This window comes from Manis javanica, chromosome 15 (genome assembly GCF_040802235.1).
Source record: "Manis javanica isolate MJ-LG chromosome 15, MJ_LKY, whole genome shotgun sequence".
Taxonomy (NCBI): domain Eukaryota; kingdom Metazoa; phylum Chordata; class Mammalia; order Pholidota; family Manidae; genus Manis; species Manis javanica.
This window is the reverse complement of record NC_133170.1, coordinates 10,523,360-10,545,069: the sequence shown is the minus strand read 5'-3', so window position 1 is coordinate 10,545,069 and position 21,710 is coordinate 10,523,360. Positions and strand designations below refer to the sequence as shown.

At 42.4% G+C, this 21,710-nt stretch overlaps 3 protein-coding genes across 7 annotated transcripts in view; 1 reads left to right on the top strand and 2 right to left on the bottom strand.

Annotated features, from left to right (window-relative positions):
* Nucleotides 1-14,065, bottom strand: part of LMNTD1 (lamin tail domain containing 1) — a 317,264-nt gene extending 303,199 nt beyond the window's left edge. For all 5 annotated transcript variants that reach the window (XM_037020399.2, XM_037020400.2, XM_037020398.2 and 2 more), the window contains exon 1: nucleotides 14,047-14,065. In XM_037020399.2, the coding sequence (XP_036876294.2) occupies nucleotides 14,047-14,056 (10 nt within the window). In that variant the 5' untranslated portion in view covers nucleotides 14,057-14,065. The remainder of the gene's footprint in view (nucleotides 1-14,046) is intronic.
* The window catches only part of LOC140846592 (uncharacterized), a 48,876-nt gene that overhangs the window by 22,000 nt on the left and 5,166 nt on the right, over nucleotides 1-21,710 (bottom strand). Inside the window, exon 2 of the mRNA XM_073223546.1 lies at nucleotides 14,179-15,480. Coding sequence (XP_073079647.1) covers nucleotides 14,387-15,480 — 1,094 coding nt within the window. The 3' untranslated portion in view covers nucleotides 14,179-14,386. The remainder of the gene's footprint in view (nucleotides 1-14,178; nucleotides 15,481-21,710) is intronic.
* RASSF8 (Ras association domain family member 8) overlaps nucleotides 14,957-21,710 on the top strand; it is a 102,493-nt gene continuing 95,739 nt past the window's right edge. The window contains exon 1 of the mRNA XM_037020370.2: nucleotides 14,957-15,076. The gene's annotated coding sequence lies outside the window, so the exon portion shown is untranslated. The remainder of the gene's footprint in view (nucleotides 15,077-21,710) is intronic.

Below are 21,710 nucleotides of genomic sequence, written 5' to 3'. Positions count from 1 at the left end.
CTGGCAAGTATCCAGTCACATAGCTACACCCAGCTATGAGAAAGACTGGAAAATACAGCTTTATCAATTTCTTAATGTGTAGAGAAATGCACTATAAGAATCAAGATTGGGAAGAACAAGTGTTGATACAGTATTCCCACTTTCAGGTAAGGAAGTTGCGGCCCAGCTTGGATTCGTCATAGAGGTAAGAGGTGCTGAACCACCATTAGAACGGGGTTCTCCAGGCTTGCTGCCCCAAGACTACAGATGAATCATCACTCGGCAGCAGTTTACAATGTGTGCTTTACATCATTCAACAAAGAAAGAGAAATAGTTAGAAAGCTTAGCGAGCTTTTCAGATCTATGATCAGTATTATACTGTATCCCCCACCTGCTAGAAGCAGGTCTTGTCAGTCTGAGGGCTGGTTTCAAGCTTCCACTTGGCTTAGGTGGGGTAGCCAGGAGCTGGCAGAGGGGAAACAATGTTCACTAAATCAAAGTGGCACAAATGTCAGTGTAAGATTGAAGCAGAAATCATGTGTAATGAAGATCTAGATAACAACTACTATAATTTTGGTCCTGGCAGAGAGTTAAAGTCCAGTACTGCATTTTTTTTTAAGTGAGATGCCCTTGCTATTCGTTCAAATGTCAAGAGAGAATGGATTGTTTTACTGTAGCTAATGTCTATTCTATCCACTTCAATGTATTTTTTCAGAACTCAGAGTTCTGAGTTCAACTAAGAATATCATAAAATTCATTTTGTTTTTATGAGGTTATTAAGGTCATAGAGTCTTTCTTTCTTTAACCCTTTTCCTACCCATTCAATTTTGGGATTATGAGGAATGAACTCCTTACTTCACTCAGAGCCTACATGGTTGTTTTTAGCCATGGGCCAATTTGGCATTATTTACTTTAACTTTTATAATTTCTATTATTTTGTTAGTATCTACTTTTACGGTAAAACCATACAAAAAAATCTAAATTATAAATGTTATTTTTTGCTTTGTGAGAAAAACAAGGCAAACCAACAAATACATAAACAAAAATATTCAGTGAAATACCATTAGGCATGACAGTAATTGTGGGTATAAAAAATAACCATGAACAGGTTTTTACAATTGTATCCTCATACAAATTAATTTATACTTATTTTGAAATTCGATGATGCTAACCTTGTGTTATGCTTCTTTCATTATTCAATTACAGGGGGACCCCTGAAGAATCTTATTTCTTAAGAGTGCATTTGATCATAAGCAGAATTTGGCCCTAATTAAAATGGGATTATCGCAGGATACTATATCAAAGAAATGTGCTTTGGTGGTGGGTATTTTTTACTTATTTTCTTTTAATAGATGTAATGAAAACCAGAACATATTACCTCTTTCAAATAACCCTTCTTTGGAAATATGCCTGACTTGGGTAAACAGATTTTTATGTCGAATGGAAGATTAAAGTAGCCTTATCAATTTCTTATTGTGTAGAGAAATGCACCATAAGAATCAGATGAAAACAGTTGAAAATGTCTCGTTTTGTTTTCTAGAAAAAATTACTAGTTGCTCATGTAGTTTGATTATTCAGTATATTGAGGTTAAATGCTTTACAATAAGACACCTCATAAAGTAATTTTTGTAGTAGTATTATAGAATAGGCTACGCTGCCGGAAGAAAGCAAGCCCCAAAATTCAGTGACTTAAAGAACAATGAAGTTTGTCTCCCAGGCAGCAGCCCAAAGAAAACATTCCAGTGCCGTCGGCAGCTCTGCCCCAAGTCCCTGGAGACCCGGGCTGCCAGCAGCTCGGCCACCAACAGTTGGCTTGCACTACCCTCAGCGGGCTAAATGGGGGGAAGAAAGGGAGTCTCCTGCCAGGGAGATCCTCTTAAGCTGATAAGTCACAAGTTCCTCAAATCACTTCTGCTCATATTTCACTGGCAAGTATCCAGTTACAGCTACACCCAGCTACGAGAGAGACTGGAAAATACAGTGTCTGCATGTGCCAGGAAGAGGGGCAGAACAGGAGCAAGGGGCAACTGCCGTCTCTATGTACTGACTGTGAAAAGTTATAAATAACCAACGACATGCATTGCAAGGTTTCTGGAATGTTATGCAAACATGTAAGAAATAAACAGGCTAATTTTTTTCTATTATGAGAATGTTCAGCAAGGTAAAAAACCAAATCAGGTCTCTTTTGATTTTATGTCACCACATCAAAAAGATTTTTGTTAGCAAACACATGGAGGAAATGCCCAACTTAAAATAAATCATGTTCTAAAAGCTGGGAATTCATTTTCTCATAGAAACAATGTTCTAAAAATGGCCAGGTTCCAAAATTATTTCAAAGGGGTTCATTTACCTCCTGTGGTACATCTACAAGGAAAAGCAGTGTCAGCTGCTCTGTTGTAGCGCCCAAAGTGGCACACTTGGCTAGAAATAATCTTTAAAAATATTTTTAATAAGGAAATTAAGTTTAACTAGAGAAGGCTAAGGTGCCAAGTGGGAAATGAATACTTTAAAAGTTAAAGTGAACTTTCAAAAGTATTCTGGCAGTAGCTCTTCAGTTTGCATGCCCACCAAAATGTATGCACTTGGCTATGCCCTCCATCAAGGTTTATCACAAGCAAAATGAATATGCTTTTCAGTCATGTGTTACAGATTTTTGGAACAAAAAGAGTGGGGAGGAAATGATGAACAGAGGTGCAGGAGCAGAGGATTCCACAGAGTAACCAGGAGAGAGCTGGGAGGGAAAAGGCAGGGGAGCAAAAGTCTCATGTGCTCTTGTCCCTACATCGACCAGCACATGCAAAGAAAGAAGCAAGCAGAGGGAACAGCAAAGTTGAGGGCAGCAGAAAGGAACAGAGACTGGCATGCACGGTCTCTTGGTGGGGGAGGGTGAGAACAAGTGGGGACTGAGGTTTTCCTGGTCTGTCCTCCAGTAATTTGATGACTGCCTGCAGTGAGGGTCTCAGGTTGGGAGAGGCGGCATGTGTGCAGAAAGTACCATGGGTCCAGAAAGAATGCTTGTGAGCAGAGAGGAATGTAGGGAGTGACTGACTTCTACTTCACTTTTCTTAAATTGGCACAAGGAAAGGTCATGGTTTAAAATTAAGAAAAGGAAACATGCTGACATGCAAATTAGAAAAATCTTCATGGCAGAAAAGATACATCTGCAGAGGGCCCCTATGAACGTGCCCTGTACACACGTCTTTGCTCTTTCAAGAACATATTCATTTTCTTCTTTCTAGCTGTTTCTATTTCAGCACAACTTAATAGTTCCCCTACTGCTTACACACGACTTTGAAAGATGCTTGATCTTGAGTAAAAAGGCAATTTTGAGCAGCTTGTTCTGGGGCTAAGTCCTGTGGAGGGCTGTTCTCTGCAAGTCTGACTGACTGCTCACAGCCCATTGATTGTGGAATCACTAAGGGATGCTGATTTCTCTCACTTGACAACTCCACATACTACAATTAGAGAGACGTGACACTGGGCGCCTCTCAAACTTCCCCGAATTGCCTTCGAAGCAGGCTAACAGCGACACTGGTAACAATGAACTATTGCCATGGGTACCAAGAGCCCAGCCTGTAAAGCCTAACCCCCAGAACCAAGATTTCTTTAACTTCTGAAAGTAAAAGCACCCTTTGAAAAGAAACACAAATTGGCTGCAAACTACTTAATCAAATGCTTTTTGCGGTTTCAGAGAATATTAACACAACCCCAAATGTGCTCGCACTATTTGGCTCACAAATTTCTCTTAAGCCGGCTTTGTGCTGTACTATTTTGTGTAGATAAAAGGTGACCCGACAAGAGATCTGGTGTGAAGCTTATAAATACTAATGTTTGTATTCTTGTCTTCAGCCTGAACCTAATTAGCTGCACTATCTTGAGCAGGTTCCTGGACATCTCTGGATTTGATTCCTCCACTGGAAACTGAAGGAATTGGATGAGACGAGCTCTAAGACCCCTTCCAGTTGCACAGGTTTCCAGCTTCAGCAGTGCTGTGACGGGGAACTTCACTGGCAGTCCCGGATCAGTCTAGGATGGAGCATAGTGCGTCACGCCCATGCAATACTGCCCTGAGCAGATATCTCACAGCTGCCCTGGGTCCTTCTGTTAGAGGCTGCTCGGGCTGAGGACACTGAAATTCTGTGCTTTAAGGAGTTTTTGAAAAGTTGCCATGAGACTCTTCAGAAAGTTTTCCTATACAACCTGACCACCCAAAGGCCGACTTTACAAAGTGACAAGCAGGCATTCACAGTCAGCACAAAGAAGGCTGATGGCAAATGGCACTGTCCTGCTCAGCCCCTGCCCTGCTCTCTCACTCGGAGCAACAATGCCAAATCTGGGCTCAAATTTTAATAAAACATCAATAATAATAATAAAAAGAAAAGACATTTCAGAGGCCTGGTTTACCAGTATTTTCATTTACATTAGTAACCTCTGAGTGAGGATGTTTATCAGCAGAATGGACCAAAAATAAAAAACAGACACACACAAGTACATGCAGAAACTTTTCTGTCTAATATGCAGCATCCCGGGGGCCGAGATCCACCACAGGTTCTAGTACCCACTTCTCAGTCCCCACCAGGGCATCAGGCCACCCTCCCTCTGCCCTGAGAGGCCGGCTTGCCCGTCTCACACCTGACTCCAAGTCCTACCGCAAGACACCATATAAGGGAAGGCATCTCACTAAAGGATCAGGCTTCTGGTTTCAGTAGACACATTAAGGATAATAGCTAACTTGACCTGGGCCTACTCTAGGTCGACGCAGTTAATGTTTCAACCTCTCTATCTGCAAATACTTGTATCATCAACCCTTTCTACACAAACAGAAACTGGGGCCTAAACAGATTAAATAAATCACCCAAAGTCAGCACCACTGTATCCTCTCTAGATGCCACTCCACGCACCCCACAGCTTGCCCGGAGCCATCTATGGTGCTCTGCCCTCCTGGCATAAAGGGCAGGGTTAAGGGAGCCAGAGGATGAAGGATTAAAAACCAACAAACAGCAGAAGAAGGCTTCAGTATGTTTCATTCCCAAATACTCTAGCCTTTTGATGACTGTCCTTACTCAGGCTCAGGTGTCGGAAAAAAGCTCTGAAAAGTGCATTAATTTCTTTTTCATTTAACTTATGAAAAAACTAACTCAAGCACCTTTTATATACATAGTGACTATGAACTCACTGCTGGAGAGCAGGTTAGAAAGAATGGAAAAGAACTCCAAGATGCTGCCCGTGCCCTAGGAAGATTAGAATCCAGTGCTCGAAGCCTTTCAAACCTCTTCTAAACCTGTTACCTCCTCATGCACCTTCTTTTCTGCCTCTTTTAAATTAGGTGACCATTTATCTGTAGTCTGTTTTCTCTCAACCTTAGAAATTTGAATTTTAGTAATTCATGTGAGTTCTGAACTATCTTTAAAATATATCCTAAAGATGTCCTTGGACTCTCACAGTAAAATATTCATGTGCAAACTTGTTCCTCCTCCAAATCACTACTTCTCCCTTTTCTAACTCCTGTCTACTGGAAAGACAGTAAATGAAGTCACCTGCCTTGCCTGACGCTGCTTCTGGGTTTCCATCAGTTTCCTGTTCCTGCAGAGCGCCCAGGCTTAGCTGTTCATTGCCAAGGTGTGGACTTTTAGCTCCCATATTCCATTTTGCTTTTTTTTTTTAACTTAATTTTTCCTAATAACTACTTTTTATCCCCTTATCTCTTTTTGAATAGAATGACCAGACAGGACTAGACACCTTATGTACAAGGACCCCCCACAGTAAATTCATGATTACTATTTTTTACAAGAGAAGAGAGACCGCCATGCACTCCAGCTTTGATTACTTTCTGACACTTGGGTTGTAATAAATAGTATTTTTGTTTTAACCAACACTTCCCTAGGGAACATAAGGTGCTAAAATTGAAGCACAAAAACAAAAACAAAAATCTCTGCCCTGAGGAGAAGAAAAAAATTTCCTTTTCTTGGTTTACTTTCTGAAACTACCCAGGGCTGAATTGATTATCTACTTGCGTCTAGAATCTCTGGGTACTGCGCAGTTTTTTCTGTAGTTTGACACGCTGTCGTGACCCCTATTCATACATGCACTGCCCAGTTTTGAGGGCAAAAAGAAATGTGAAGCTATTTCTTTTCAGAGTACCTACTCTTTGTTCATTTTTTGTTTTATAGCTTTGGTGGCTTACAGAGCTACAGGATAATGACTTTTTTTGGAAACCAATGCTCAGAAATTTATATATAAATTGGATGTTAGGCGTGACATTTCGGAATAAAGTAAAAAATATATAATAGAATTATTTCACTGAGTATTATGTTCCTGGTGCAAATCGATCTTAAAGCCTCACCTAAAATTTTTTTCTCAATTTTCAGGTGGATTTTGAACTGCTGCACGGGTCATTGTTGGAAGCTAGAGCAAGCCTGTTTTGCCATGTCTCTTGTCTTTCAATGGCACCAGTTATTTTAATTTACGATTGATATATTCAGAATGTTAGAGCTATATGTAACATTATAGCTATATGTGACTTGTTCTAAGAACACAACCCTACCTGAAATTCGGCCCTTGTTGAATAAACAGACATGGGGGATACACAGAGAATAGTGAAAGAGAACAGGGGACTCCGTTTGGCAGTCAGATCTGCCAGTCGATGCTTGGGTTCAAAGAACCATGTCAGATCATGCTTCCATCTTACAGAGGTCCAGGAAGGCAAGGCGACGTGCCCAGGGTCACAAAAGTAATTTAAACAGAAGACCTGGCACTCACTGGGCCATTTCTCAGGACAGTCCCTTAGTGTAAAAGACACAGAAGACCAGGAATGTCCTTTAAAATGCACACAGCTATCTTACTCATAGTCATCTGTGGGATAGTTACCCAATGTGCTTATAGATTGACTTGGAAACTTATTGATGATTCTAAAATAGTAGGTTAACTTATTTTGCTAGGTGAACAGTCTATGATGAGGAGGCATTGACGCTGCTGGGCGTGCCTGATCCTCACGCCCACTCCTCACTCTCAGCACACTCCAGGCACCAGGCCAAAAGACCCTACTTAGCCCAGAACCTGTGCTAACTCTACGCTTCATTTTCTCACCTACTTCTGATTCTTGCCTCACTCTTCAACAACATATTGAGGTAGCAAAGAGTGCAGATTTTGAGGCAGACTTCCTGGGTCTGAATCCCAGCTCTGCCACTAATGATGGAATCCTGGATAAAGGACTTAATCTCTCTATGCTTTGGCTTCCTAATCTATAAAATGGGCATAATAATAGAACCTATCTAAAAGGGTCATTGTAGTAAAAAAGTTAATATACCTAAAGCATTCCGAACAGTGCCTGGCACAGAGTATATGAAACAGAAAAGTATAATTATTGGCTTTGCTGAAAATGTCCTCACCTAAGAGCCTGCAGATAATAATAATAATAACTTATGTATCAGGCACTGCACTGAATGCTTTACATATGTTATTCCAGTTAATGACAGTAACTCTTTATATGCTATATGCTATTAATATGACCCTCTCCTGCCCTTATTTTTTTGCAGATAAGAAAACTAAGATCTGAGAACTTGAACGACGTGACGTGGCCATGGCCTCTCAGTAAGAAGTAGAGCTTGAGCCAAGAGCTGTCCTGGTATCTTCCCAATCTCTGAGAAAAGGATGCCAGTTCTTCTGAAGTTCTTTTGTCTACACGGCTCGCCTTACCTCCCATACGATCAGGAAGACAGATCTCCAGAGAGGTTCAGAGGCAGAAGGGCAGGGTCTCTTCTGGAAGGTGTTGTGCATGGCGTGTTGACACCATCAGTGCTGTAACCAGCCACCCCCTGCTTCCCACTGTGCCACACACTGCGAGCTGCACTGCCACAGGCCACCCCAGACCCCTCGCTTATGTGAGCACATATCAGGAAACGTTCTGATTCCAGACAAAGCAGTGGTGTTTATAATTTCCATGTCAGTAGTTCCTGGAGTCATTTATTTCAACCTCAGCCTCAGGGTAAAGGGGAACTTCTTTTCCTTTCCCAGATTAGAAAAAAAAAAATTATGATTTTCCTCTTGTCCTTCGGAGCCTATTGTAGCCAGTGTCTCACCACTCCTGCCCCACACCTACTATTCTACGTGGACATTTTAGATTTCCACTAGTCTAAAGTGGCGCCTCAGTGGAAGGCCTGGGGCTGAAGGGCCAGGCGAGGGAAGAGAAGGAAAACCCCTGAGTTTGCTAGAGAAACACCATGCACTGCCCTGTCCCGGCTCCTGTCCCACACTGCTCCCCAAAGCCTCTCCCCAGCACTTCCCAGGACAGCCTCCGGATGCTCCCCTGAAATGCTGGTCAATCAACTACATGGCCTCCGTTTTCTCCAGACCCACCAGTAGCATCCATGCTGAGCTTGGCACACGGGGCTAAGCTGAGGAAAGAAACAGCATGGGAGGGATTTTTACTCTACTCCCTCTCCCCAAACCTGCCATCATACTTAATGTCAAACTATTAAAAAACGTCAGAGAAGCTCAAGTTTAATGTTTGTTACATGAAGAGTGGTGGAAAGGCTGTTTGAAGAAAGATAAGTATGGCTGGACAGGGAAGAAAGAAAACCTGGTGGGCACGAAAGGGACTGGCAGAGAGGAAAGGAAACTAGACAAGTACATTTCTGCAGCCAGTGGAAGAAAACAAAGGGAAAATTGGCAAGTGAGCCTCAGATACAAGCCCTAACCCAAGGGTCTCTTGTCCCATCCCAGCCTCTCTGGATCTACCCTATATTTCCCTAACATATTTAGTTGCTTCCCTGCTGGATACCATGCCTCATCCCTTCAGCCACCACCAGGTGCCACTTCTTGGCACGAAGGGTAGGTAAGGGGAGAGGGAGTTTCCAAGCCCAGGCTAGAAGAGAGATGTGCTCCCTGCATCCCAAGCTGAACTCCAAACACATGTTCCTTTACAAACAAGGTCGTATATGTTGTTTGGCCTCTGCAGTACTTTTACCAGCTTCAGCAGTTATAGGATCATTAATGGTTGGTCTGTGGCTCAAACCCATGTATGACATGTAGCAAGCAGATACTGTTGGTACCCTGCCCACACATTCTTCTTGGCTGGTACATGCATCTCTAGCGGCTGTGCCAGTGACTAAATGCAGCTGCCTCCCCCTCGGCAGACTGCCTTTGTCCTTAGGGGAACAGAAGATGACTTGCTTCAGGCATTGTCACCAACCCACAGCCAATGAGTGACCAACAACGGGCATGCAGAAGACCAGCCTCCTTGCCCCAGGGGACCAACTCTGTCGTGCAATTCCTGCTCTAGAGTTCACGACAGAATCAGGCTGAAGCTGGTCTCCAGCTGAGACCACATCCTCAGTTGGCTTTATCACCCTGCATAGAGCACAGCTCTCCTGAGGCACAACTTCAATAAGCCACTTGCACAAGAACCCCTGTCTCAGGCTCTGCTTCCAGGGAACCCAACCTAAGACACATGCTTATTCCGTATGTTTAGTACAAGTCATCTATTGTCACACAGCAATATACCTCTGGAGAAATCAAGGGTGAGATGAGCAGCAACTTGACAAGACCCTAAACCAAATTTAGACATATAACCCAACTAAATTTATAATATTCTAGGGCCTATGCCTACTATCTGCTCTCTTGTTGATGCTAACAATCACATTCTAGCAAATCCAAAATGAAGATTTATTTGTGTATACTCTAATTTTTCTCTTACTCCTGAATATGAATTATAATACTCACTTAAAAAGTTAGCTATGGAGCATTCTGTTCTTAACTAATACATTTATTATAATCCTTAAAAACGTGGCTGGATGGTTGTAAATTACTTTTAATAATTATTGTTGCTATGGTCATGTCAGTCTCACATTTTTAATTATTTGTGGGTTTTTTTCCCCCCATGAACTGTAAACTCTGCTCTTTGGATGGATGGGTCCATAATAAAGAGGCTCTGGTTAATCTAGCAGTGTTATAAAATGGATCAGATTTCCAGGTTGCAATTAATAAAAATATAATTAAATGCATTAAGGAAAAGCAGAAGATAATTTAATCTTTCTATGATACAGAAGTCCTAACAGGGTCATCATTATAAACCTCAATTATAGCATTGCTGAAGTGTAAGGAGATTGGCAAGTGGCATTCAGGTTGAAAGAATGCCAGATAGACCAGATTACACTTCATATATCTACAAAAATGCAACTTTACAACATCAGGTACCACATTCAGTGTTTTCCCCCAATATACTGATCCTGTTACAGGCTCTTGCAGAGGCCCTATAGTTAATCACAACTAACTAAATCCATTCTTTCAGCTTACAATAAAAAAATCAGATGTTTCCATATTCATGAGATCACTTTCTCAAAAAACTTCTGCCTAAAGACCCAATCAGATTTCAAATCCCATTTCTGAATATATTAGGATGTATTTTGTTAGGTATAACCTGTTGTAGTTTCCTCTTTTAGTTTATGCTTTATTTTCTTTCCATCCTGGACTTCATTGTTTAATCAAATATACTGATCATTACCTTCCTGCCCCATCAAATTATTTTAAGGGGTTGTTTATACTTTGTTAACTAAACACTTTTATTAGAAGAAACTATCATTAAATCAAAAAGTCTTACATATCTGAGAACTGCTAGTTGTTAAAAAGCCTCTTTATGTTAGTTGATAAATCACAATATTTACAGATATTTGCAGTGTTTCAGTCTGTGCACTAGATTTTCATTAGGAATAAGAAAAAATTCCATATTTACTTGCTTTCCACCCACACATATTGAAAGAGAGATGCCTTTTTTTTCTTTTCCTTCCAAACTTATCAGTAATAGTGACTAAATTAAGGCCTGGTAAGATAGACCAAATAACATTAAATGACCCCATTTGTACATATTTCAGCACATGACTTGCTTCATGGTAGTCTTGGTGTCACAAAATTGTTGCTGTAACTCCAGCTATCACAGCCATGTTCCAGGTAAGACTAGAGCTTGAGTCAGCCCTGCCAGTACCCCACCATCAGACACACAAATAAGGAGTTTTCCTGGAAGTCCATACAACACCTTCCATCCACATACCATTGGCCTATACTTAGTAACTCTCATTTGCAAGGAAAGTTATGAAGTGAAATTTTTCACTGGGCACAAAATCAAGTTTCTGTTACTAAGAAAGAAGGAGTGAAAAGCATTATCTGCCTCATTTTCTTTTTTAGCAAACATTTCCTTAGATGAGCCCATAGAAGGCTGAGATGATGTCATATTAACTTTTGTAATCCCAGACCCTAACACAATACCATAGCTTAGTATGTTTCATAATGCTTATTAATTAAAGGAGAATATGGAAATCTTAGCGAGTTATAGAAGGAAGACCAAAGACAAGTATCACAGGCAGAGTAAGTAGCATTAGTCTATTCTACTTACACTGCCATTCATTAGTTTAATTGTTACTTCAACTAATAATTAAGCTTCCAATCTGAGCCAGGCCTGTGTCAGGCATGTGGCAAACAGCAATAACTATAACATAGGCCCTGGCTTTAAGAAGGCGGAAGTTGCTGTGAGAACAGTGAGGAATCCACAAGTAAAGAAGCAATTTCAGGGTAATGTGGTAAGAGAATTAAGAAGTGGTCCTGAACCACACTGTTCAAGAGGTTAGGAAGCCGTAAGCAGTCTGGGTATAATATGGGGTGTGAGTGGGGCATGGAGTACAGATAAAAAAGGGAATATAAGAGAGGCTAAATAATAAAGAAACTTATGAGTTACATTCAGAAGTCCATAATGTGCTAGCACACATACCCATCTGCTGTGACAAAATGTTCGTTTCCCCCTTGGACTTCCTCATAAAAGGATTTCCCAGCACTTTGCCTTGATGGATCTGTCCCACTGATGAGACTCTTGGCCGACCTAAACTGTAGGGACAACCGTGTCTCACAGACCTTATCTAAGCATGCAACGACTGTCTGCCCAGCATCCCATTTTACATGATGGTGTTCTCTGTTGCACCAGTTTGGAAAATGCTAGTCTGGACAAATATTTCTCAAACTTGGTGATATGACTCCACTGGACACCATGAAAAAGAGTTGCCAGGGGTTTAATCCCAAGAACTGCAGATGTGAACGTAGTTTTCTTAGTATGTTAACACTTTGGGTTTCATGAATCAGCAGAGGGAGGGAGGTTCACCTGAACTAGTAAGTCGCCACTTCAGCAATTTTATGGTCAGGTAAGTTATCCCAGTGATGACCTGACAGGTAATTAAGATACTCATTCCTTCCCACAAATAATTCAGTTCAGTTCATAACATACATGGTGAGAAATGTATCTAAATCAATTCCTATTTTCTTTGCCTATCTTAGAGAAAGAGATGTCCCCTTAACCATAAAGGGCAGGTCACAAAGAGAGAGATTTGAAGATGCTAAGCCATGGGCCTTTAAGATGGAGGAAGAGGCCACAAGCCAAGAAATGCAGGAGGCAATTAGTTGGAAAATCCCCTAAATGGACTCTCCCCTAAACTCTCTAGATGGAACGTGGCCCACACTCTTGATTTTTTTATTTTGGACCTCCGGGACTGTAAGATAACACATTCTTGTTGTTTTTACCCACTTAGTTTTTTGGTAACTTGTTTATAGTTAGCAATAGAAAACTAATAATACATACTAATATATCTCTAAGTATGGTCCCACTCTGATCAATCCCACCTCTCTCCACCTAAGTCTCTTTCCCTTGGGAGTTTCTGAATCTATCCTCTCAGATTGTTTTCTTGAAAATCAAGTCTGATTATGTCACAGGGCTTAAAGTACACGAGTATTCACTGATTCCAGTTAGGATACTTTCTCAGAATATAATCAGAAACCAGAAGTAAGGGTCGTCAGGACATCTGGTGTAATCTCAGGAAGGCGTAACAGATGTGATTATAGCTAAGAAAGCTTAAAACATATTCTTTCTACTATGTGCTGAAAAAAAGAATGTATTCATCACACTGGGCTGAGGTGGGGAAGAGATTTTCTGGGTTTATCCAGGACAGGGAGGTGAATTCACCGACTTCAGGGCCATCAGAAGACACACTCCAGTCTGGAGATGGAGCTAATTTCCCCAGGGACCAGGATCCTAGTAAGTGCTTCTCCTCAAGGGTGAACATGCTTATTCACTCACAGTGAATTTCATCCTGATTTAAATGCTGGTCATATGAAAGCTGGTTGTCATGAGTCAGTCATGATGCATGATAAAGTCGAGGTCAGGACCTAACTGGTGACGAACAGAAACTAGATTAAGGTTCTTCTACTCGGTGAGATGCTGAGTCCTGATTTAACAATAGCCAAGCTCCTGCCTGCTACCACTCACCCCCTTGACCCCCACCTCCAAAAGAGGATGACTATGACAGCCAAGAGAAAGTTCTAAGAAGGCAGGAGAGGTCAACATTGGCAAATGGCACAAAGGACATGACAAATTGGGGATTAAATGTTTCTGTTAGATTTGGCAATTAAGTGGTGATGGATGTTCCGTCGTGTGAAAGGCTAACAAGGGGAATGACAGCTTAGGAGACATTAAGCATAGAAAACTCTGAGAAGAGGATCTGAGCCCTAAAAGTCATCTTTAAATAAAATTCCCTCTGGGTTTGCATTTGAATTATGGAGAACTCTTGACTTGTCCCCAAATCCTCCAAATGTTGGTTAGCCAAAGTTAAATCTTACCATCTCTTTCTCCTCAGCTCACCTCTGAGACTGAGGAATTAATGAGCTATCCAATAACTAAAAGACAAAAAACCAGAGGAAGAAACAAAGGCCTACAAACCCAAACTCAGAAACCCGTCACATCCAGCCCTCCTAAGCTGAACTGTAACAAGTGGCGCTTCAAATTTAATATCCTTGTTCTGATGATTAAGAAACTGAGTGTCTGGAGAATTTAAGAGGGGCATTTGTATAATTGGAACACTTTCTTGCATTTCATCCACTGTCTTCACCCCAGCTCCCTCCAAATTAATAGCTGCTGCCGAGTTGTGGGCATGTGTGAACACAGACCTGGACCGAAGGCTGAATTTTGTCCACTGGCTAGAGTGATTTCGTGCCGTTAAAAAGAAATAAAGATGTGGAATAGTGAAAACAACATACATATCTCCATTTCCAGGTGAAAGCACTGGGTTTCTTCCTCGGCTATATTGGCTGTATTTTAAGGTAGGTGGGGGTGGGTAAAAAGCGGTTTTCTGAATCTCAGCCCAGCTCTTCCTAAACTCGGTTACTCACGTCTGATTCACTCGCTGTGGTTTTCGTCTCCTGTCTCTGTCACTGTCGCTGAATCACTGCCACTCCGGATGAAAAGCAATTCAAACCCAGTCCTTGGGGGATGGAGGCTTTTTTTTTTTTTTTTTTTTTTTTTTTACAGAGTCTGCGGGAAAAGCCTCCCGCTCTCCGGCGTGGCCGCAGAGGGCAGTTTTGCAGGTCTCACCCCGGGCTAAGGAAGATTTCGCTCTCGGGAGCGCGGGGCCCCGGTCGCCTCCCGATTCCCGGCCGCCCGCTCCGCAGGCCTCGGGGGTCGCGGCGAGCTGGGCCGGGTGGGGGGTTGGAGGGGGAGCCGGAGCGGCCGCGCCGCGCGCCCCGCCGCCTGCACAGCTCCCACAATGCAGCGCCGGCGTCCCGGTTCCGTTACAAGGGCTCCCCCGGCGCCGGCGAAGCGGCGGGGCACGGGCGGGGGAGCCGGGCGGCCGCGCCTGTAACCCGAGCGCCCGGCCGAGGGGGGCGCCCCCGCGCCGCTCCTCTCGCGCGCGCTGCCCGCGGCCGGCGAAGGGGCGGACCCGCCCGGCCGCCGGCCCGGCCCGGCCCCCAGCCCAGAGGCAGCGGCCGCGGGAGGCAGCCGGCCGCCGACGCCGCGCTCCGCGCCGAGCCTCGTCCGCCCGCCCGCGGCGGCGCTGGGGGCGGCTCCTGCCGGCGGCGCAGCCTCTGCGCGCGCTCGCAGCCTGCGGCTCCCGCCAGGGCGCCCGCGCTCACACAGCGCCGGCCCGCAGGCGAGCGGCGAGGGCGCCCGGGAAGCCCGGGCCTCCCGCCGGCGCGGGGAGGGCGGCGCGGCCGCCGGGCTCCGCCGCGTCCCCAGCGCCCCGGCTGGCCCGCCGGGCAGCCTGCGGGGGCGGCGCAGTTGCGAAACTGAGTAAGTATCAACTTTCCTCGGCGGCCGCGAGGTCTGGGCAGCGGCCGGGACCCCTCCCTCCTCCTGCTCGAGCCTCCGGGCTCCCGCGGCCCCGCCCGCCCCGCGCGGTCTGCACCGCGGCTCCTCGCCGCCCCGGCCCACCGCGCCCCCGCCGCGGGCTCCCTCTGCCCGGGTCCCCTTTCCGCCCGGGTGTGTGTCCCTGGCGCCGCACGCGCGCGCCCCGCACCGAGAAGTACGCGCGTGTTCCCTGCTGGTTTCTTCCCGGTGTCCTTGGCTGCGTAGTTTAGAGGCCACTTTGGTGGGGAAGAGAACTGTACGTCTGACATCTTCAATATTTTTCTCTACAAATGGAAATCGGATGCCCGCTTGCCGGGTGGCAACGTGGTGAACGCTTATTTTCTCCTCTGGAAAAATAAAATGGTTCATAGGTTTTTAATTTTTTTTTAAATCTATTAGCCGCCCTTTGTCGCTATTCCCCCTTGCCACCAACCCGTCTGGGGCGGGGAGGAGTTGGGGGGAGAGACAAGCAGAGGGGACTTCTAAAGTAATTCAGTTTTTGCAAACTAGTAACTTTGAAGAGGGTGCATCACAGAAAGCTTAATAAGGGACTGCCAGAGACAGGAGCTTTGAATGTGGGTCCTTGTGCGGCACTGGGTTTTCACAAGACGAGTACCTGAGTCCGTAATCGAGTGTTGCGTTGTTACTTTAGCATCATAGAGCCGCCTGGTGTTGCTAAACCACTACTTTCTCAGCATCAAATGGCATCTTGAGCAGTGCAAGCTCCGGATATAATTGCGGGTCAGTGTTGCCACTGATCTTTAGAGATTTAGCAGGGGAAATAGATGCAGGGCACATTTCATAGCTGACTTGAGCCCGTCAGGTTAGCCCTGTCCATACATCAAAGCATTGCATTTTTAAAAATTCCCCCAGCTAGGTGACAGCGAGGACGAACATTTATGGATTTTCCGGTATGATGTGGCTCAGCAATTCCTCATTGGAGCTGTTGTGTCCCCAGGAAGCACCTTGAATATATATAGATCTCTGCTTTTCTGTCAATTGGATTAATCATTCGGGTAGGAGGCCCCAGATACTTTTTTCATTTTTGTTTTTGTTTTTTAAATCTTTCATTTTGGAGTTAGTTGCCAGGAGTGGGCGTTCATACTATGAAGGAAAACAAAATAGGAAGCTTTCCTAATAGACTTTCAGCATCCTGTCCTTTGCCTGGGTGAGGCAGTAGTGAATGCTGGCTAGCCCTCTGCAAGGAGAGGTCTTGGTAGATCCAGGAATCAGGACGCAGGACTCAGTACTGTACTATCATTCTGGAGGGGGGTTTGTATGGTGGTATCTTTTAGCGCCTGTTTAAGTGCCCTCCCCATTTATCTCCATGGAGAATTCTCCCCAAACAATAGAAATTACATGTGACCATATCCCACTTTAAAAAGGCTGGACATAATTTGATGATAATTCTATTGAAGGGTCAAACCCAACAAAATATAATTTGTAATGTAGGCAATAAAACCTTTCATAAAAACTACCCCTGTCTCATTTTCTCTCCATTTAAGAGTCTCAAGCTGGTACTCCCAAAAACAGACACAATTGCTGGTAATACATTGAGTTCTTTCTAAGGTTCATTGATCAAGCCTCATTCAGGGGCTTCAGTAGCTGAGAACATCAGAGAGCCCAGAGATGGGATTGTTTAAATAGGAAAATCATTTCAGTTTGCTGAAGTGTCAAGTTCCTACAGGGAAAAGCAGGTAAAAAAAAGAAAATGTTTTGAGTTTTTAGGGTGCATGTTTACTGAATTTGGCATTTGGTTGAGATATCTGGAAAGTGTAGACTTCAGATTCTGTGTACCTGTGGTATCATTTCTTTCTGCCTAACTTTTTTATGGGTTTTGATTTTTTAATGTGTATCTCAGTGCTTGGCTTCTGTAGTCTTCTTACTGGGTGGCTTGCATTAATTTTGGACTTGAATGCCTTGGTAATTTTGAGAAATGATTAGTTTTTCAGAGTTTCTTACTTAATTGATCTGTCTTATGTTAATATCTATAATGACCTGAGAGTAAAAATACTGTTTGCTGCTGGTTATTGTTGCTCTTTTCATTATGGCTGGTTCCTGGCATCATGGCTTTGCTTATTTATTGTAAAACATTAGGGCCCTGGATATCTTGCTAGTGTTCAAAACATTGCAGAACTCTTTGCAGGTAGAAGTGGAGTGGGGATGGAGTGGGATAGGAAAACAACATGTGTCAGTACTGTGAGGATTTGAATTTAAGCAATAATGTATCATCTGTGTACTCTCCTTGAGTGCTAGCTTGCTGCCACCCCAAAGAGATTGCACAATTCAAAGTGAAAAGATAGTTTCTAAGAGCTCTGCTTAGTGGAAAGAATGCTCACCCCGAAGATAGCCAGCCAGACTTCAGTGGTAAATGTGATTTTGTCACCCGGAGCTGAATAAGCTTGGCCAGGCTTCTTAAACCTCTGTGATCTACAGTTAGCTTCCTGTCAAACTGGCATACTACTACGAAAAGGGGATGTTGTGATAAGTAGAACATCTGACACCATGCCTGGCACATCTTAGCCAATAAATGGCATCATCTCAGATTTCTCCAGACCTGAGCTTTTACTCAGCCTTTCAAACTGTTCCTCCTTGGTTCTCCATCTCGCCTCAGGCCAGAAGGCTGTAGAGTCTCTTCTCCTCTCTCCCTGGTATTCTTTCACTCTTTCACCTCCACCCAGCCAGTTTGTCACAAAGTCATGTCCACCTTTCTGGCAAAATTTCTTTCAAACCTTTCTGATTTTCAGTCTTCTCTATGCTACATCCCCCGTCCAGCCACCATTCTCTCTTCCCATTGCAGAGTCCTCCTGCACCCACTCTATACCCCTTCCAGGCCCTTTGCCCACCAATAGCCTAAAAAAGAAAAAAATGCCACTTGCCATTTAGTCTTCAAAACTCTAGGAAACACATTTATACTTGGGATAAAATATAAAATCCTCACCATGCCTACAAAGTCCTGTGTGTTTTGGCCCCTGCCTCCCATATTCATCTCTTGCCATCCACTTTGTCCATTTTTCAGCAGAGTCATCTCTGGGTTTGTTCTTTAAGCTGTTGGTCTCTGTTTTAGGACCATCTCCTTGAGTAATTTCTTACTCTTGGATGTAGGTTCAAATATCCTCCTTATAAAGGCCTTTTCTGAGACAGCCGCCCTTATCATCATCTTAGAAACCCTTTGTTTTCTCCCTCATAGCACAATCATCTTTTCCTTCTTAATATTTACCACGATTTAGAATTATATGTCATTTAATTGTTTTATTGTTTCTGTCTTACCCTAAAGGGAATAATATCTTGTTTATTCCCCAGTCTGTCCCCAGTGCCTGTTATGTATAGTAGGTGTTGAATAAAGTTATTTTTATAATGGATAAGATAGTGTTAGCAGTTTTGTATTTGTATTTTGATTGTCTTCTTTACCACTGTTAAATCTGCTTTTCATAACAGAAGAGCCCTTCTGGCACTCTTCTCTCTTCCTTCTTTGCTGGTTTTATGTATAATATTAAAACCTTTACAATATCAGATAAAATGAATGCATGTGGGCTCTGCAGAAAATTCATAATAATAAATTGAGACACCTTTTAATTAGTGTTACCCTTGTGATTTTCTATTGTAGATAATCCTTTTTCTAAGTACATCATTAAAGTAATTATGCTTTTTTTTCATCAGCACAGGATTACTGACAGAAAAAAAATCTTACTTGACTGTCACACTGTTTTACACATGTCATACGATAACCCATTAGTCAGCAGCTGACTGCTTAGTGCTAGACTTCAAAGGAAGGTAGGGAAAACTAGTATGAAAATGAGAGTTGTAGTTTTAAGGATGTTTAGTATTGTCCAGCTGTTGGTGTGACTTGCATAAATAATTGGATATTATTTGACCATTTCCTTACCTTAGAGGAGTAGTTGTTTAAAAATGGGGGCCACCTAGAGGTCTGGAAGTTCTTTTTCCCTCTCTCACTGAAGCATTCTCCGTTTCAGCCAGCAAAGTCTCATGACTTTCCAAGGCCAAGAAAGGCTTAAAAGTTTTGTTTGAGTATTTTTGTCATGTGATTGCTCTTTACAAAATAGTAGTTTGATGCACTGTAACTCTGAAGTACTTACATCCATATTATTGTTTGTAGTCTCTACTTCTGACATAATCACCCACATTTACTTTTGACTTATTTTTTAGGTCTTAAGTTCCTTTGAGCATTTTCTCTCACACTCTGAGAGTATAATTCCAGTTTGTGTCTAGTTTCGTATCTTGTAGGTCACTAAGTATACAGGGAACTTGGGAGTTGATTCTAGTCCTTTCAGGATCTTTCTTTGCACTCAACCTCTGGGTTTCCCCAAATGTTATACATCTGAGTGGTGCGGATGTTAAGTTTTTGCCAGCCAGAAGCAGGGTTGGGAGAGCGGTAGGATTAAAGCAGTATTTTTAAGCTCCTGTGACGTGCCAAGCTCTGCACTATTCTCTCCCAAAAGAGGAGTGAGTACTTCACCTGGTCAAAATCATGAAAAGCAACCTCAAGCTTTTCATGCATTTGTTTCACCCAAGAAAATTGTTCCTGTTGTTCCCTCATCTCCCCACCCTTTATTTTCTAGTTTGGAAGGCTGAGCAAGATAGAGATGCCCTATCTAGCTAGATCCTTTACCTTACCTTCGGGCTTTTTTAGACCTGCATTTACTTGTATGACATGGGGAGTGGGGCCAGAGAGGTGTACCCCGTGCTTTGCCTTTATGGTAGGCTCTGTGCCCCCAGGACATTTGCATGTCTAGTAGCCACCACTGTGGAAAAGAATGTTATGGTTGGGAGCCCTTGTTATTTTTTTCCCTCATGTATACATGCTTACTAATTACTTTGGGTGACCTTGAACAAGTGCCTGGAGCTTGTTAGCACCAATAATATTTATTACCTATTTATTTCACAGCCTTGTTATAAGATTTAGAAGACTTATTATTGGCAATTTTTTTTCATCACAGTCAGATTTATCACAAACCCAATTACAAATAACTCCAGTGCTGTGCAAGTTTTATGCCTCAAAAAAATTATTTTCTTACTCACTATCATATTGTTTAACTCCTTGTTTTGATAAGAAATCAGATATAAATCCAGGTTGTAACAAGAGGAGAGTTATGATAACTTTCCACTAGATTTAATTCATGTGGGTGATGTATTTTGCCACTCTTGCTAACTGTCATTGGCTTCTGATTGCTAACTCATGTTTACCTTTAATTATAGTAATATTATTATTGGAAAACAACTTAAAATTAAAAGTTTTCTAGATGTAAGTACATATATTGAAAAAATTAGGGTTCTTTTAATGGCTAAGTATTGGACAGATAAGATCTTACCCTTATTTTTGCTTAAAATATTTGAATAAATTTTAACCTCTGAAACCCTATTGTAGAATACTATTGGAAGATAGTTTGGGAATATTTTGCAATGTTTAAGGTAAAATTTGGTCATTTCTAAAGCAAGTACTGATAGGTAATGCCATTAGATGTCAGGAAACCTAAAGCAGCTTATTTGTGCTGTATTTTTCTTATTTTCTTTTTATGTTAATGCCATCCTTCCCTTATATTTCTTTTTTAAATAGCTTTTTTGAGATATAGTTCACATGAAAAAACTGCACACGTTTAAGTATACAATATGATAAGCTTATGTATATAAATATGAAATCATCACCACAGTCAAGATAATGAACATATCCATCATCCTTCCAAAATTTCCCCATTCCCCTTTAATCCCTTCACTTGCCACCATCCCCTCCCCACAAACCACATCTTTGCCTTCTGTCTCCATAGAGTAGTTTGCATTTTGCAAAATTTTAAAGTAAGGGAACCATGTAGTATGCACTCTTTTTTGGTCTGGCTTCTTTCTCTCAGAATAATGATTCAGAGGTTCAGGCATGTCGGTGTGTGTAGCAGTAGTTCATTCCTTCTCATTGCTGAATAAAATTCCATTGAATGGATATACAATTTATTTACATATTTGCCTGTTGATAGACATTTGGGCTGTTTCTAACTTATGGCTATTACAAATAAAACTGCTATGAACATTGGCACAGTCTCTGTTATGGACATAGTTTCATTTATCTTGGACAAATGCCTGGGAGAGGAATGGCTGGATCATGGTAGGCATATGTTTAGCTTTTTCAGAAACTGCCAAATTGCTTTCCAAAGTGAGTATACTGTTTTTTGTTTCTACCAGCAGTGTATAAACATTCTAATTCCTCCACATCCTCATCAACACTTAGTATGGTCAGTCTTTTTAATTTGAGTCATTAGTGATACTTCACTGTGACTTCGATTTACATTTCCCGAATGACAATGATGTTACAATCTTTTTATGTATTTTTTGGTGTCTTTATATCTTATTTGGTGAAGTGTCTGTTCATGTCTTTTGCCCATGTCTTTAGGGGACTGATTATTTTCTTAATGTTGAATTTTTTGAGAGTTTTTCTGTATTTTAGGTAAACCCTTCATCAACTACATGCTTTGCAAAGATTTTCTTCTAGTTTGTGGCTTATCCCTTCATTCCTTTCACAGTGACTTTTGAAGAGAAGTTTTTAATTTTTTTGAAGTCTAATTTATGACTT